At 41.6% G+C, this 18,411-nt stretch overlaps 1 protein-coding gene across 1 annotated transcript in view; it reads left to right on the top strand.

The window, feature by feature from the left end:
- Positions 1-786: 786 nt before the first annotated feature.
- LOC307240782 (nuclear pore membrane glycoprotein 210-like) overlaps positions 787-18,411 on the top strand; it is a 31,823-nt gene continuing 14,198 nt past the window's right edge. Inside the window, exons 1-24 of the mRNA XM_080014641.1 lie at positions 787-1,061; positions 1,464-1,603; positions 2,237-2,368; positions 6,593-6,689; positions 6,852-7,002; positions 7,296-7,428; positions 7,652-7,810; positions 8,114-8,182; positions 8,283-8,389; positions 8,746-8,886; positions 9,007-9,144; positions 9,577-9,732; positions 9,839-10,046; positions 10,678-10,823; positions 12,058-12,276; positions 12,969-13,142; positions 13,935-14,127; positions 14,845-14,951; positions 15,484-15,588; positions 15,947-16,048; positions 16,248-16,376; positions 17,677-17,804; positions 17,894-18,029; positions 18,143-18,205. Of these exons, the coding sequence (XP_079870767.1) occupies positions 895-1,061; positions 1,464-1,603; positions 2,237-2,368; positions 6,593-6,689; positions 6,852-7,002; positions 7,296-7,428; positions 7,652-7,810; positions 8,114-8,182; positions 8,283-8,389; positions 8,746-8,886; positions 9,007-9,144; positions 9,577-9,732; positions 9,839-10,046; positions 10,678-10,823; positions 12,058-12,276; positions 12,969-13,142; positions 13,935-14,127; positions 14,845-14,951; positions 15,484-15,588; positions 15,947-16,048; positions 16,248-16,376; positions 17,677-17,804; positions 17,894-18,029; positions 18,143-18,205 (3,300 nt within the window). The 5' untranslated portion in view covers positions 787-894. The remainder of the gene's footprint in view (positions 1,062-1,463; positions 1,604-2,236; positions 2,369-6,592; positions 6,690-6,851; positions 7,003-7,295; positions 7,429-7,651; positions 7,811-8,113; positions 8,183-8,282; positions 8,390-8,745; positions 8,887-9,006; positions 9,145-9,576; positions 9,733-9,838; positions 10,047-10,677; positions 10,824-12,057; positions 12,277-12,968; positions 13,143-13,934; positions 14,128-14,844; positions 14,952-15,483; positions 15,589-15,946; positions 16,049-16,247; positions 16,377-17,676; positions 17,805-17,893; positions 18,030-18,142; positions 18,206-18,411) is intronic.

The following is an 18,411-nucleotide window of genomic DNA, read 5'->3' as shown; positions in this document are numbered from 1 at the left end:
CAATTTCTTCGACATCAATTTCTAATTCAAAGGGAGCACAATTTAGCACACATGGAACGTTCAGATGATGACGCACGTAATGGAATGGCTTTCGATCCGTTTCAGTACAATTATAAATGACTTGTGCGTTTGGTAATCGATTGCCAGGATGCTTTTCTGTCTCTATGAACAACTTCAGCATCCGCCCTTCTTTTTTTTCTGTTTTTTTTTTTTTTTTTTTGCAGCCGCCGTGTGTTTTAACATGTAAATATTGTTCAAACGTTGTCCCATAAAAGTCACGCGTACTCTGCAGACGGGAGGGAAACGTCACATTCCGGTATTGATCCGGCATTGAACCGCGTCCTCTGATTGGCCGATCCTTTAAATATCAAGAGCGCGCGCGTACTACCTCCATGCGCCCCCCCCTAACGCGCGTCACGGAGCCCGGCGTCCGGTTCACGCCCCCTTCCCGGCATGCACGCTGCTCGGAGCTTCAACAGTTACGAATGGCGGGGTTTTGTTTAGTTTTTTTTTCTGTGTATAAAGTGTGTGTATAGTTTTGAGTGCATAACGTGTGCATAGTTTCAGGTCCACGTTCGCCCGGTGGACGTAACCGAAACGCGACGCGGTCGAAGCGGACGGTCCGGCTTCGCCCGCGCGGTCGCGTTTGTGAGGAAGCACGCGCCGAGTCACGTCACGTTGCTTCCTGTCCGGGTCCGTCACAAACGACCGTCCCGGGCAGCGTGGGTTCGACTTCCAGGCATGGCAACCGTTGCTGCCTCGTAGCCGGAGAGGACGGACCGCTGCACGACGCGCCGACGGCTGGGAGCCGCGGAGATGTTGACGGGTGCGACTTTGGTTTAGGACCCCGGGGGTCGGGGGTGGTTGTCTTCCTTAAGTGCCCGCGAAGCCAAAATGGCGATAGTTCCTCTAAAGTCATCGCTGTTTGCGGGGCTGCTTCTCGTGGCTGTTGTTTATATCACCCGTGCCTCGAAGCTCAATATCCCCAAAGTTTTACTGCCGCTCGCCAGGAGCACCAGGATCAACTTCACGTTGGAAGCCACTCAGGGCTGTTACAGATGGTGAGTGAAAGTGAAAGACCGAAACGCTGTACTTCATCTCATTCATTCGGGAAGCTGCCGCTTCACCCTACCGTGCGCGTGTGTTGCCTGTCACGTGTTGAGATCTCGAATTTCAAGGGTCAACAGAAGTCACTAGTATTTCTGTCTGGCAGCAGTAAAAGCAGCTTCAGTCGAAATGTTCGATCTGTAGTTGTCGAATTGCCCAGAAATCAACTTCTGGTGCACTTAACTGCAGGTGATTTGTGTCTTTTGTTTTTCTTTTTCATCCATCTGTACTGTACGTGTGTCTTCAAGTCGACCTGTCCCAGCACAGGGGTGGGGGGCTGAGTGTTTTGAGTTACACGTCTCTGCACGGATATGTGTCCCAGAACGGTAACGGGAAAGCCTCATGTCGCCTTCCAGGTCCTCCACCAGACCAGAGGTCGCGAGTATCGAGGCCGTCGGTGCGGACGGCAGCAGAGACTGTTCCCAGAGCGCCGTTCTCCAGGCCTTCTCAACGCAGCCCTCCCGGCTGACGAGCATCATCCTGGCTCAAGATGTTGGTAAGTTTAAAAAAAAAAAAAAAAAAAAAAAAAAAGCAAGATCCTTTTGAACTTTTCCCTTTACGTCTTTAATGCGGTGTTTGCTGACCATTTTTGATGTTGAAATAATCCCACAGCACACCCATTATCCCGCTAGCCACTAACAGTGCACACTGTCAATCTAGTTTCCAGATCCCGTGACTTGCAACAGTTTTGGGTAGTAAGTGCTCATGGTTGCGATTCATGTAGATACTGGTAGAATTCAGCTTTTTTTTTTGTGAAACCACATTGTTATATCAATTAAAATGAATGAGTGATTGTATGGAAAAATAAAATCCATCCAGTCATAATTCAATCGACTCAAGGGAGTCACGGCAAGGAGTTTAATTTAATTGGGAATGGCCACTGCCAGGGGAACCATGGGTATGCCGGAGACAAAGCTGGTAAATACATTTTTAATGAATTAATAAAATACATTTCTAAGCACCGTCAATCAAAGTCTTTAATCTCTCTGGCTCTGAACCAAAGAATGTTGTTCCACTGGAAACGGTTATATCTTTTGAAGTAATTGTCTTCAGTTATTAGTCACATCCATTTAGTGAGCCCACTGCTTCTTTAACTCTTTCCATTCCGTGTCTGTGCTCCCATTTGCAGTTACAGGGCACGTTCTACGTTGTGACGCAATTGTTGACATCATCAGTGAGATCCGGGTCGTGTCCACCACCAGAGAGCTGCACTTGGAGGACTCCCCGCTCGCACTTAAAATCCACGCATTTGACTCTGAGGGTATGAAGACGATCAATTTCTCACAATCTCCCTCTGAAGAGCAAAATCTGCAGGCTTGAAACGCAACCTGCAGCAGCTTTGCTCGTTCAATTCACCCTGTTTGCTGAAGGCTTATTATTTATACAGCTCTTGTTGTATTTCTCTTGGGGGGGGTGCATTTATTTTACATTTTAAGCCATTTCACTTCCCCTCCCGGTTTTAGATGTACAAACCCCAATTCCAATATAGTTGGAATGTCGTGTAAAATGTAAATAAAAACAATACATTGCAATTCCTTTGCAACCTATATTCAATTAATGTTCAAAGTTCAAAGCTTTGTTTTTCTGCAAATATTCACTCATTTTGAATTTGATACCTGCCACACGTTCCAAAAGCTGTGACAGGGGCATGTTTACCACTGTTACATCACCTTTCCTTTTAACAACACTCAGTAAGCGTTTGGGAACTGAGGACACTAATTGTTGAAGCTTTGTAGGTGGAATTCTTAACCATTCTTGCTTGAGGTACGACTTCAGTTGCTCAACAGTCCGGGGTCTCCGTTGCGCTTCATAATGCGTCACTTTTCAATGGGAGACAGGTCTGGACCGCAGACAGGCCAGTCTAGTACCCGCACTCTTACAACGGCGCCACGCTGTTGTAACGCATGCAGAATGTTGATTGGCATTGTTTTTCTGAAATGAGCAGGGACGTCTCTGGAAAAAGACGTTGCTTGGATGGCAGCGTATGTTGCTCCAAAACCTGTATGTACCTTTCAGCATACATTCAATGTTGGTTTTTGGCCTTGCCACTTATGTGCAGAGATTTCTCCAGATTCTCTGAGTCTTTTGATGACATTATGGACTGTGGATGATGAAATCCCAAAATTCCTTGCAATTGTACGTTGAGAAACGTTGTTCTTGTTGGGCTATTTGCTCACGCAGTTGTTCACAAAGTGGTGAACCTCGCCCCATCGTTGCTTGTGAATGACTGAGCCTTTCGGGGATGCTCCTTTTATACCCAATCATGACACTTGTTTCCAATTAATCTGTTCACCTGTGGAATGTTACAAACCGCTGTTTTTTGAGCATTCCTCAACTTTCCCAGTCTTTTGTTGCCCCTGTCCCAGCTTTTTTGGAACGTGTTGCAGGCATCAAATTCCAAATGAGTGAATATTTGCAAAAAAACAATGAAGTTGATCAGTTTGAACATTAAATATCTTGTATTTGTAGTATATTCAATTGAATATGGGTTGAAAAGGATTTGCACATCATTGTATTCTGTTTTTATTTATGTTTTACACAACATCCCCACTTCATTGGAATTGGGGTTTGTGCCTGCTTGTCTGGGAAATAGGGATGCAAATTTAAAACATCACTAAAATTCTTATCTTTAAACAGAAACAAAATTATTTAGTTTGATTTATTTTATTGGAGTCAGAACCATAGCAACATCACTTGTTTGGTTTTGCCGTCGTACCCCCCCGTGCCGTTCAGAAAGTGCTGTTGTCCCATTCCTGTCTTTTATCCGAATGCAGCATTAATTGTTGAGGTACAATACACATGCAGTTTCCCACTCGGCATTAACACGCGCAGCCATGTTTGTCGGGTATTTTTATTCTGGAAACGCACTGCGCCCGAAAAAAACGGTTGTTGATACAATAACAAGACCCTAGATTATCCAGTTCCAAATCTTAATCGATTAAATTCTTATTAGCAATTAATCGAGTCATTTCATTGGTAACATCCCTACTGGGAATTATATTTCAAATTATAATGTAGTTCTGGGCCAGTGTTAAATTGATTATGCCAAGAGGCCTTTGATGTCTTGCAGTATCCATCCAAGTTTATAAGCCCTCTGGTGTATTATTTCCTTGCCATTCTAAAGACATTTTTTCGGGGGATGATTGAGTTTGCCCTTGGTAGCCCCCCCATCGTGAAGTGGCTCAGTGTACTCCATTCCATGTGTTCTGTATAAGACAGAGCGGTAGCCATAACACAATTCTTGTTAATGGTGCCAAGGCTGGTATTCTTGTTTTCTTCTGGCCTGAGTAAGTAATTTGAATTTGTCAAGATCCAGGAGCCTTATTGTACAATACTGTGCAAAAGTTTTAGGCACTTTAGATGTTTCACAACAACACTTGTCTTTAACTGTTATTTTCTATCCTGCATTGGCGTGTGAATATGTTTGTAGCATTACAGCGACCTCAATCATACAGCCAGAGTCATAAAGAACTATCTTGAGTGAAAATTAGAAAAAGGAGGCAACAGATGGTGTGGGCCCCCACAGAGCCCTGATCTCAACATCATTGAGTCAGGCTGGGATTACATGAAGACCTGAGCTCAAATCCGCAGAAGAACTGTCAAGTTATCAAAGATGCTTGTATCAACCTACTTGCTGAGTACCTTAAACTGCTCGCAAGTGTACCTCTGAGAAGATGCCGTAGAGCCGAGCCTAACTAACTAAAACCAATGTGGGGGCGGGATATGGAGGAACGTGGCACGACTCGTGAAGATTATTTTCTGCACATAAATCATGGAACGCGGGTGTTCGAGGAGAGAGTCATGGAGAAAGTGTCCATTTCGTTCTATACCGTTCCATACGCACATATTTCATTCCATAAGGAGATAAAATAAAAACACACTGTTCTGACGCAGTAATCTAATACATTACCACAGCTATTAGTGTGACTAGTGCTAAACTGCAAAAGAAACGGGCAGCACAATTTTTTTTTAAATACTTAAATTTCTCTCTGCAGCTTTGTCATAGACAGTCTGTATTGATTCCTCTTTTAAAATATTTGAGCTGGTCTGTGCAGCCAACAACAGAGCGGTTCCCATAGTTGGCTCTGAGCTTCGACATAATGCTAGTGGGTCCGGTGCCTGCGAGAAATAAACTTGCGCACCTTCCCAAAGGCAGTTCTCAAGCCGTGGGTGGAGATACTCAGATGGGGGGGGCATAATTCTAATGAGCCCCCACTTGACTTGGGAAGGTAAATCTGAACGGCTTGTTGAATCACATGTTTTCTAAATTTAGGAACCGCACAATAAACTGACAAGGTTGTCTTATACTGTTTGGACACCAAAATTAGGGGTAAAATAGGCACATGACACCTTAACCATTGCAAAGAGAAATGCCTTTTTAAAATGTTTTATTTATTTTTTTACTTGTCACATTCGACCTCAAACACATCGGAAAAGAGGCGTGTCATGGTTCATGTGATGGGGGCGGAGTGGACAGTAGAGGAGACAGCAACTTAAACAAACAACAACATAATACTGTAGAACTTGTGGGGAAAACCGCTGATCACCCAGCAAGACTCCCAGCGGTTTCCTTCGTTCCTATAAAAAAGCCGTTCAAAAGATTCTACTCGGAGAACGACCCAACACTACAGTAGAAGCAGCATGGAGTGTCCTTGCCCGCACCGGCAGAGCCCGGTGTGTCATGCGCACCGGGGAGTGGAGACGCTCCTCCGGTTCGGAGACCAGGTTTGGGCGGTGCTGGACACTTGAGACATTTCATGGTCCCACATGAAGGGAAAAAGTCACAAACTTTTGATTTTCGATTTTGAATAGGATATGAAACGATGGACTGATACACGGATATTCCTAGTCTATTTGTGAGCCAACGTGCTTTGGATGGTGCAGGTAGAGGGGCCACATTTGCCTGTCCACACGGGTGTTCTGTTTACATCGGAGCCGATTTAAAAACCTTTGTCTATTGCACGGCCATCGACCCGAGACAGAAACTCGTATTACTTTTCCCATTGGTGACAGATGCCAGATGTTAGTGGGTGTTACCGTGTTTTTGGTGCAGTGGCAAAGGGGTATTATTTCACAGTTTGTGTTATAGGCCCATCAGGGACCCAAATGTATGTGCACATATAAAGTGAGTTTTTCGTAATTGGTGACCTTTAAGGTTCTTTCTGTTGACCACACTTTGTATATCCAAAAATTGATGAATAAAACTATTCATGGCATTATTTTTGAAAGCATCCTCACTTAACAGCATTTTTTCCACAAGTGCCTAAGACTTTTGAACACTTTTGTAACCGATAATGAAAGATGTCTGTTTTGCTTGGGCTAATTTGACTGTCAGGGGGCTGTCAAACATGTGTGCGCAGCAGCCATCATGAAACAAACAATTTAAAATGTCTATGCAGATGTCTTTGCACTGAACCTACTCATGCATTCAATTGTGTTTTATACGGGAGGTTGAAGAAAATGCCAATTTCTTTTTGTCATGCAGGGAATATCTTCAGCACTCTTGCAGGCCTTGTATTTGACTGGACTATTGTAAAGGATACAGACATGGATGGATTCTCAGACTCCTATAATTCATTACGGTAGGCTTCTTTTGTGTATATGACCTATTAGTTCATAGAGCAAATGGTTTACTTATTAGATGTAGAATGATATTTTCTTGGAGTTGAAAAATCTGAAAACATGTTGTTCTTTACATTTTGCCACACTAGTGATGTAGTCATGCATTTTGTCTTTCTTCCAAGGGTCCTTAAATTTTCAGAGTCTACATACACGCCCCCAGGATACATCTCTGAGATGGAGCGTAATGGGAAACAGGGAGATATTATTTTGGTGTCGGGACTGAAAACCGGGCATGCTAAGTTAAAGGCAAAAATACATGAGCCTTTGTACAAGGTAAGCTGTTTATTGATTTGCAAAATGATTTAACTGTTGAAAATTGCAGACGGACAAAATATTTCACTATGTTATCAGTAGATGTTTCTCAAATCCTCATTGGTTATTTTTAAAATCAGGCAGACAGAAGTGCATTAAGCTCTCAAAGAATTGTGGTCTTTATATGGTATCCACGCCCCTGAATAAACATTTTATTTGACTAATATCAACCTATTACCGGTGTTAGCTGTCACATTGGCTGACATGATGGCATGTGTGTTGCGGTGCTATAACTATGGATATCTATGCTACAGGATGTGGGTGCAGCCGAGGTGAGGCTGCTGATTCTAGAGAACATCCTGCTCAGTCCTGCGCATGACATCTACTTACTGGCAGGAACCTCCATCAAGTACAAGGTCCAGAAGATAAGACAGGGCAAGATCACAGGTCTGATGCTTCTCAACTCCAAAATCAAACCATTTTTCCTGATTTTACCTAAACTGCTACCATGCTCGCTCCAGATAGAAAGTAGATTATTGCACTGCACTTTTAATGACTAAAGGAGTTATCTTTTTTACACCTGTACATGTATGCAAGTTTAAAATGTCCTTTTGAGGGTTTAAGAGGTTTTGTACTAGATTAACCTGTTGTGTACATGATCTTTTTCCAGAACTCTCTATGCCCTGTGATCAGTATGAGCTGCACCTTCAGAACAGTGTGGTTGGCCGTGATGGAAACCCTGATCTTGCTGTGGCCAGTCTGGACCAAAGCAGCTCCATTGTCACAGCTGTTCAACTTGGACACATTAACGTGGTGCTGGATTATAAGAGTATCCTTCTGGCAAATCAGGGTTAATCAAAATCGGGTGGTTGTTCATGCAAGACACATCTGCAGTGCTGTTTGGCTGATATGTGTACATGCTTTTATAATGCTGGAGTGTAATTTGCAATGTTATTCATATGGTATTGTGATAAAATGTAATTTGTGTTGTTAACCTACAGGTTTTTATGACTAATATTTCCACCCCCTCTTCTCCTCCTCGGTGCTGGTCTATTATCTTTGAGCTCAGTCAGCCAGCAATGTAATTTGACCTAGGGTATCAGGGTGTTTTTTCTTAACGGCAAACCTGAAGGCCTTCGCATGCAGGGAGTGTCCCGCTTGCCCAATAGTACTCTCTATGTGGTGGAACCAGGCTACTTGGGTCAGTTTCTTTATTTTATACTTTGTTTGTTCAGTATTATGAGAAGTATTGAGTTAAACTGCTCACAGCGTTTCTAATTTCAAGAAATTTTTCATTTTAGGTTTCAAGATTCATCCTGGAGACAGTTGGGTTTTAGAAACTGACCGAACGTATGACATCGTCATCGAAGTATATGACAAGTCCGGTCATAAAATGTATCTGTCTGAGGTACACACACACACACACACACACACAGAGCAAGGGGCAGTTATCAGTAGTGCTGCATTACTTTAGTAAAAGGTAAACATTTAAATTAATTTTCAAATCAAGTTTAATTAAACTTAAGAATCTTCCTGAAAAGGTCCATCAGCTACAGATTTTAACGCATCTGACAGATATTAAAGATGAAATTTAAAGTACATTGAAACTTATTTATTAATTAGTATTTGTTTGTTATTTACTATTAACCCTCAAACAGTTTGGGTGTTTCTTGCTCGTGTAACTACTTTTGTCATCATTTTGCTTGCTGTTATATCTGGCTGTGTTGATGTCCCTTTGGTTTGTGGCTGTTGTTGGTTGTGCAGAATGTTCGTATTGAAGCAGCGTTTCCCCACGAGTACTTTGAGGTTGTCTGGTCTTCATTGAATGGATCGAACCACCGTGTCAAAACACGGAGAGACGGCCAAACGCTCATTGACGCCACACTCAAATCTGTGGTGGATAAAGTGAGTTATGATTTCACCCTTAAATGAATTGTCCTGCTTTATCCCGTTCAGTGGTGTTATCTGCCCCATTTTCCTGCTTAATTAAAGTGAGTTTTGTGAAATAAACCTGTTTTCTTTCAGAGTGGAGTAGTTATTGCTCTCACCAATCCAGTCTACAATGAACAAGATGTGGAAATCTATAAACCCATTGTGCTCAGTCCTGACATTCTCACATTTCCATGGCAACCCAACGTGGGATCTTACCAGTACACAATAAAGGTAACCAGCCCGATGCAGAATTTGCAGAAGAATTTAACTTTTCACCTTGCTGTGAGACATACAAATGTTATACGACATGTTGTGTAAAAAATGCATTCCAATAGAATAAAAAAAAATAATAATAAAATCAATGCTTAATGCATGTTTTCACCAGAACCTTGAGAAAATATCTTTAGAGCTGTCCTGTCTGCTTCATGGCATTTTACTCTTTGCACTGGTGCCATCCACAGTGCATGTTTATAAAGCTGTGTCAAAGCACATGTTTTATGAACTTCCTTGTTCTTTCTCTAAAGTTATATAAAACTTTGACCTCTGAATTTGCAGATACACGTTTACATGCAGAACAAGTGATGATGCTGGCTTTTGTTGGCACATGTTGCATTTTTTTCTAACAGTGGACATGTGCCGACTAATATTTGCCGTTTGCAATAGGCGAGCGGAGGGAGTGGCAATTTCAGCTGGTCCTCCTCCAACATGGCTGTAGCTACAGTGACGGTGAAAGGAGTGATGAGAACCGTCAGTGACATTGGCCTCAGCGTCGTGTACGCTCACGACGTACGCAACCCTCTGCACTACGGCCAAATGAAGGTAAGCCTGATCATCAAATGATCAAATCATTTTTTTGCTGATAGTTTCATAGCAGTTTTAACATGTTCCTCTCTCTGCCCTTCTTTGACTCCTTTTACTCCTTAAGGTGTATGTTGTAGAGCCTGTGGCCATGGATTTCACTCCATGTCCAGTGGAAAGCAGGGTGGGCCAGGTGCTGGAGCTGCCTCTCAGAATTTTTGGGCTGGTGGCTGAGGATGGTGAGGCGGTGGGGGAGAGGGTCATGCTGAGCGACTGCTCCCACTTCGACCTGCAGGTGCAGGAGGAGAACCAGGGTGTTTTTCAGCTTCTGGAGGGTGAGTCCCACTGATCCAAATTGGTCAAATTCAGATGCCCAAGATGGAAAATACTGCTGATGATGATAATGCCAAAATGTCTTCATATAATAAGCAATTTGTCTGCCATTAAAGGGCATGGTTTCTTTGTCCCATTTGTCTACTTTTGATTGAATCTCAAAAAATATTTCTAAAACAAAAAATACAAATGGGCTACATCCAATGTTTCACTATGCATTGATGAGGGCTCTAAACTATTGTGAAGATTCTTTTGAGAATAATTTAATATTATTTGAGAAAATTATTTGGAAATGCTTGGAGGCATTATCGTGATCCTTCAAGGTCTACATCGATGACCCAACACTGAAATTTAGTATATAGTGAAGTAAATGACTTTATTTTTCATCAAATGCATTTAGCTTTTTATTTTTTACTACTTACTTCTATTAACACAAATCACTTGAGTGGCACATTGTGTTTCAAAAGTGCTATATAAATGAAGGTTATGTCATTGCGAATGCATGAACATTTTATGATTCTTAATTTATTCATCTTACTGACCTATTGAAAATAAACACATTCTCCAGCTTGAGTTTATCCCCGCCTATGTTGCTCTATTTTACATTGTTTCTCTGTTCCCCTCTTGCTGCAGGGAGGCTGGCTCCAGGCCAGGACCACTGCAGTGGTGTACGGGCCAAGGCCTTGTCTCCCGGGTATACCGTCCTCACTGTCAGCTACACCCATGGCAACGTTCATCTTAGTGCCAAGATCACCATCGCTGCCTATCTGCCTCTCAGAGTGAGTGCATGGCCCTGTTTACACCTGCCATTATAGCCAACATGTGCTTGTATACAGACGGTATACCATCTGATGATACAAACAGATGGTATACGGATAACCTTTAGTCGTATTGTGATTACTCTTGTAACTAAAATGCCATATCTTCATCTCTGCCTGGTTCCTCTTAAAATGTGAATGGTACCTGTCATCTGCCTTCACTTTCTTAAAATGTGGGTGTTTGTCTGTCATAATTTTTTCCTAGCTTTTTTAAACAAGGCATTATGACCATTTTGGCCTGCTGTCCATTGAGGATGATTTGTGTATGCGTATCGACAAGTCAAATTCATTCACACTAACTTTTGCATCTTAAAACTGTGACACATTGAATACTATCGGGTTTTTAACATCTTTTTGAGATGTTCAATGTTTTTGTGCTGTTAGTGGCTATTCGATTACAATCCAATCACCCATGACTGATGATACGCCCAGGTGTAAACGGAACACAATGTGTTTTTTCTCCACTGTAGACCAAATTTTTTTGTCTATCAAGTTTGGGGCACTTTGTTTCTATAATTTCAGTTCTTTGCCATCCTCCCAGAGCTTTCTGGTGTTATTGCAATCTGCAAAATTTCACCAGATTAATTCATAAATGTACTTTATCAATAAGGGGCGGCACAGGGTTTAATTAATAATTAACCACTGTCTGCATTGTTATCTTTATATATTTTGCTGCAATTGGCCTTTATCATATGATGATGATACACACACAGCCTCTCCCTGCAATTAGGACAAAAGTGCAAGATCAGCCTGCACAAATGTTCTCCTTTGTGTTGTATGCAATTTGAATATGCATCATATGATCACAACCTTGATTTGTTTCCTGTGCTTTGGCTCTAGAATGGGGCAGTAAATAACTTGACTTTTGTTGTTTCTGGTTAAATGATAAATTACTAAGCAGTACATGATGGTGAGAAATCACTTGGTGAGCGATTTTACTCATCAAACTTAGTGGAAAATATGATGCTGTTTGCACCAACCCTTTTTGTGAATGGTCTTATTCTGGTCAGGCAGGGTAACAAAATCCTTTTTTAATTATGCAACATTGTTTTTTTTCACTCGTTTTTCTCTGGCAGCTATAGAATAGTCCAATCTTAGTAACCTCTTCAAATGTAAGGTTGAAGAAAATCCTCTATTTACTGTTAAAAATGTGAAATTTTTTTATTTTTTTTTATTTTTTTATTTTTCCCGGCAGGCTGTTGACCCTGTCTCTCTGGCCTTGGTGACTCTGGGCTCATCTAAAGAAATGCTTTTTGAGGGAGGGCCAAAGCCATGGCTGCTAGAGCCCTCAAATTTCTTCCGCAACTTGAATGCTGAGGATAAGGGCGGCGTCAGCCTGGCTTTGACTGGCCCTCCATCTCACAGCTACAACCAGCACTCGGTCAGAGCTACCTGCAGGACCCTGGGAGAACAGGTGAGATCAAGGTTTTACCTCAACATGGCCTTACCATACCTGGGGAATAATAATCCTCTGTGAAATTCTAGATTCTGGCCTGAAATTCGGCCAGTATTTTGGTGGGTGATGTGCTTTATTGTTTTGTGACCCTGGCATTCTTTTATTGATCCATTTTCACTGGGTGATCATGAGAACATTGCTTTTTAATGGAATCATACATGCACAATTGCTATTTATTCAATGTAACCCACTTGGGTATATAGCATTCTGCTGTGTGGTTCTTTAAACATGACAAAACCAAATATCTATGCTTGTTGTTACATTTCTCCAAATGCCGTTAGCCTTCAGTGCACTTCAAGGGAAACAACGCAGAATAATGCTAAAATGAAATGTAATTATTGTCTAATGCGGTATAGCTCGGTCAATCTGGGTTTTAAACAATTTTGGCTCTTAACGGAATGGAATACAAATCTACAGTCTCTACAATTTACAAAATCTTTGTTTTCACAATAGAATGTTTTCATTGATCAACTGAAGGATTTGCTTTTCATTTTGTCTCGGTCACTGCGATGTAATTGTTGGCTTAAAGTCGTGTTCATTCCATGTCGATATAGATCTGCTGAAATTTTTGAATTGAATGGGGCCTAAATTCATATTTCTAGCTATAATTTTTCCTTGATATTTAATTTGCTTTTGATGCTCTTTTTAAGTTATTGGAGGTGACCGTGGGGAACAGGCCCAGTCTGACCAATCCCTATCCGGCTGTGGAGCCAGCAGTGGTGAAGTTTGTGTGTGCTCCTCCCTCTCGCCTCACCTTGGTCCCGGTGTACACCGACCCACAGCTCGACCTGACCTGCCCACTTATGCAGCAGAACAAACAAGTTGTAAGCTTTACCTGCCATGTACTGCGAATTAGCTTTAGGTTTAACTTTTATGATAAATTTTATTGTAATCTTTGGAGATGTGGTTGCCGACTGAACTGTATACTGTCCCAATTCTTATCCCAATTCTTATAAGAAATTCACACAATGGCACCTACATTTGTCAATGACGTAAAACACAAATTGAATACTAATCGTGTGTGTGTGTGTGTGTGTGTGTGTGTGTGTGTGTGTGTGTGTGTGTGTGTGTGTGTGTGTGTGTGTGTGTGTGTGTGTGTGTGTGTGTGTGTGTGTGTGTGTGTGTGTGTGTGTGTGTGTGTGTGTGTCAGTCAAAAATATCATCACATGAAATGTCTTCACACAACCATATGTGGTCATATATCGCCGATTCCCACTGCATTTAAACACCCCTGGTTGCCCACTTGGTAGTATGCCTGCTTCCACGACGTTGATTTCCTTCCCGGTTCCCGATAAATCCGTAAGGTAGGGTTGTAGAACTCGTGGAAATCGGACACGGCCAGTTTCTGATCCCTATTACACAGAAACGTCCTGTTTGCTTCACTTCTTGTTTATATTAGCCCGGCAGAGATTTTGTCATAGTGCACTGCGCCACACAAATGTTCGACCAAGTTGAATTTTGGGTGCCAAGCTCGACACCACCTGCTACAGTGCAACAAAGGAGTCCAGAGCACAAAGCGCACCACATCCTATGTGAAAGCCCCTTAAGGGTATTTCACTTGTGCAAGGTACATACCTGATGAAACTATATTTCATATGGACATTATTCCTCTCTAGGTACCTGTCTCAAATTACCGGAACCCAGTATTGGATTTGGCTGCTTTCGACAGTCAAGGCAGAAAATTTGACAACTTCAGCTCCCTCAGTATGGAGTGGGAATCGACTAAAGTGTCCCTGGCGAGCATTGAACCTAACATGCCCATGGAGCTGGTTCTGTATGAAGAGGCCAACAAACAAAAGAAACTTCATGGTAAAATATCACATCTAGGTGTAGGTTTTTATCTTTTATGTACTGTTTTATAGAGAAGTGTGATTGTTAAGAAGTTGTTCTGACCTCCATCTGTTGTTATATGATTTGACAGTTGGACATTAGCTTGGACATTCAATAGGAACATTGTAAGACAAAGTTAAGGCAAAGTCCGGATGTAGTGGATGTTAGGTACTTGACACTACTAATAAATATATCTAAAATTATTTTAAACTAAAATAATAAATCTGCTGAAAAACTGCATGTCTTTGTTATGTTAATTTTCAGATTAACACCATTACAAGGCTTCAAGTTAAATCAATGAGTAAATATTCTACTGTGATTGACGGTTTTTCTTTTGACAATTTAATAGTTTGGGAGTAAAAATATGTTTTTCATATCAATTCATGCATCAATTCATCTCATTTCATCATATGATGGCCTACACGAAAGAGCAGTTTATATGTTGACTGTATCCATTTTTGTGATGGTCATACTACAATATAGACTGATTTATTGCTGGTGTTTAGTTAATCATACAGAAGATCAGGAACCTTCAAAAAAATATCCCAAATTAAATCTCAATATTGTTCTAAAAGCATCCCAATTGGATTTTTTTTTTCCCCAAATCGTGCAGCCCTACTTGGCACCTGATCTAGCCTTGTTCATTCGCAGTCTATCTAATGATCTAATGATTTCCTCTTCTCTGTACTTTGGCAGGTCGTCAGACGGTTGTTGTCCACCATAGAACTGGGATTAGTGCCATCACAGTTACTGCTCTGACTTACCAGCGTCCACATCTGGAGGCTGCTAAGGTTCTCAGTCTGGTAAGAGCAAAAAACCGAGACGTTACTGCTTTTGAACATAATCAGGAATCTTTGCTTTTGTACTTTCACCAATAGCCTGTTGTATCATTCCATGTTGTTAAGTAGAGAATTTTGTAATAACTATTGGACAATATGGTAATCCTCATAAATGATGACATTTCCAAAAAACATTAATTATCTTTACTTCCCTGACTTGGCTGAACCATTGGACGCTGCCCCCCCCATATTTGAGTTAGTATTTATCCTCCCGCTATGATCCGTATATAGCTATGTTTCTATGATCCACTTTCATTTTGAGCTGTATTTGTTTTTCAACATAACTTTGTTCAATGTGTCATTGGCTCGATAAACCTCAGGCTTAAATAGCATTAGCGGTTGCAGTTGGTTGTCATTTGGGTTTTATCGCTTCACAAGATTTTAATTCCATAGCCTGTTTCTGTTCAAAACTTTTACAATAACTGCATTGTTTGTTTGCGTAACATGTATATCTGTAACCATTGTGATATTTACTATTATATTTCCTTCACAACAGTATGACACCATCACACCAGTCTCGGCCACATTGGAGCTTGTGTTGGTTGAGGATGTAACGGTTACCCCTGATACCGTCACTATATACAACCACGCAGATGTGCGGGTAAGCGACAGTTTTGACATTACCACAATTAAGTTCACTTTTTTTAATCTCCCTAGAATTTGGTTCTGAAACAACACAGGACAATTTTGCTGCTATAACATATGAAAGATTGCATCTCCTGCTTGGCATTTGCTTTGACTGTGTGACCCCTCTATTCAAATATTATGTAATGTAGGATTGTTGTGGATCAGGTGTGGGGGTTAAAAAGCAGCCAGTGACCCGTGTAAGAGGATTATAAAGTTTTGTTGGAGCAAGTGGATTAATATTATCTATCGTTTGTGTCTATTTACTGACTTGTGGTTGGTTTGAGTGACCTTCTTCATGGAATTATTTCATTGTGTTGTCTTTATGAGTGCAGGCTGATCTGGCCCTGCGGGAGGGCTCAGGCCACTTCTTTGTCAATACCAGCGTTCGAGGGATAGCAGAGGTGGTGTTCCAAGAAGCAGAGGGAACAGCCCAGGTACACCTTGTAGATAACTATTGAATTTTCAAGAAAAGTTCCTCTAGAAACGAGGTTAATATGTGAATAAGGTTATGATAATAAATATTACACAATCCTGATAATGAAAAATTAATAGTTTCAGAATATAAGGGAGCTAGATAAGTGTGAAAAAATGTATTGTATTTAATCCATAATGTGTCTGTGTATATATGCTCAGGTTGTTCCACTCCGTCCAGGCATGGTGAAGGTGATGGTCCATGACCTCTGCTTAGCCTTCCCTGCTCCTGCCAAGGCCAAAGTGCATGTCTCCGACATCCTTATGGTTTTCGTTCGGGTGGTTGACAAGGTTGGTGTCCCAGTGCCTAAATAGAAGCTTACAGATTATGGTCTCTCAAAGGCATTTATTTCCATATTAAAGGAAAGCGATCCTTTTGTCCTCATTTTCCAATATTTTTCCTGGTTCAGAAAGGGCCTTCGGTGGTACCCAGCGTGCGTGTTTGGCGCTCTGTGTTACGAACCATGGCTGTCTCCGATTTTGGTTCCTAATAGTTTTTTAGTAGGCTTTGGTTGTTAAGTACCAGTAGGGTCTGCCCCTCATTCTACCCCAAACTGCTTTTTTAATCCTGACCTTTTTTAAATTCCAAATCAGTAACGACTCGTTCTGGACTCTTGAGTTTCCCAACCACCCAACCTGACCTCATCCATCCTACCACTATGTGCTAATGTTGTTGATAACTAAGATAATTGAGTGGCGGTGAAAACCATTCCTTCATTGCTACTACGAGTCAGTCATTCCATTTTGAACACTGATGCGCACACAAAAAAGAGATTGCGGCGACAAAGTTTTACAGTCTCAGATGGTGATTCAACAAGCTATTGAATCTGGAGCGAGACTAATTTCCCACTAATCCGCATCATTGGTTGCAGATATCGCAGCCTGACGGGGGGCATTTCACTCTTTCTTTTGTTTTTGTTTTTGTTTTTTTGTGTGCTGCATAGAAGTTCTTGACCAGGCCATAGTAGTCAAGTGTCCTGATCTGGACCATCAATTGCCACTCTGCAACAGACCAAGTAATCCTCCTTTAGTCAATCAATCAGTAACAACCTCCTTTATTTAATTGGGTTAATTATCAATTGTTATTGTTTTTAGAAGTTAGCGCTTTTGGAGCTTAGTTTCGAGCTGGCGGAGGAGTCGCACCACCAAACAGCTGAGCAGACTGTTAACAAAGAGGAATCTGCCTTCTTTTTCTTATCGTTTTATGGCGGATTGCAATCATTGACTTTGAAGGGGCATACTGCCATCAGCCGCCTTCTATGGTGGGTGATGGTATGACTAGAGGTTACAGCGCCATCGGCTGTCCCAAACAACGAGTTGCAGCCAAGAATCCAAATTTAAACGCATTCAGAGGATTTTTATTTCTTTTTCGTTGTTTTTGTTTTTTCATTTTGCCAGTCCTGATTTATTTTTTGTGGTCTCTGAATTCACTTCGAACAATCCATTTTCTATGCAGGAACAACGCTGATGGTATGCACAGGATTACATGCAAAATCTTTTCAATTGTACTTCAAGCTTAGAGCCAAGCTCTAGTTATCACGCTTGTGACTCCTTGTGACAAATTATTCTTATTTCCCCCTTTGCATTTCAGGTGGAGATTGGCAAATCTGTGAGGGCTCACGTGCGAGTCCTGGATGATAACAACAAGCCATTCCTGGCAAAATATTTCAATTTCATGAATCTGAAACTCAAAGCAGCCTCTGGAATTATATCTCTGCAGTAAGTTGTGAGAAGCCTCCTTAACGCAGAAGACATCCAATTATCAAAGGTTTCTCATAAATTTCTAAGCACGTCTTTCTCATCTTCAGAGCGTTAGCCGAGCTGTCGGAAAGAGATACTGCTGTTTTCCTAGTCAAGGGTCTCTCTATTGGCCAGACGACTGTTTCAGCTGTTGTGGTGGACAAAAATGGAAAGAAAATTGCGTCTGCCCCTCAGCAAATGGAGGTATAAAGTTTTCATGAGATTTTAAATTGTTGTCCTCCATACTGACTGAGGAGTCTGATTACTTTGTCATATATGATTGAGCAGCTTCTCTTCTTCTTAAATCCACTTTCCAGGTGTTCCCACCCTTCAAACTCATTCCGAGGAAAATAACTTTGTTAATTGGATCAATGATGCAGGTACGTGTTGGAGTGCTGCTCTGCCTTTGTCAGGAAACTGCTGGTCTCTGGCCCTTCTCCCTAATGGGGCTCAATTTGCTGCCAGGACAGAGTATTGCTGCTCAGTTTACACTACCAGTTTATAGTTTGTGAACCCTAGCATATGCTCCGTCCACATGAGAGAGCAGCTACCTAAGGAGCCAGCTAATTGCAGAATCCTAACTCTG

Source organism: Zeus faber (genome assembly GCF_960531495.2).
Source record: "Zeus faber genome assembly, chromosome: 15".
Taxonomy (NCBI): domain Eukaryota; kingdom Metazoa; phylum Chordata; class Actinopteri; order Zeiformes; family Zeidae; genus Zeus; species Zeus faber.
The sequence above is the reverse complement of the archived record's forward strand: the minus strand, read 5'-3'. Positions and strand labels throughout refer to the sequence as shown.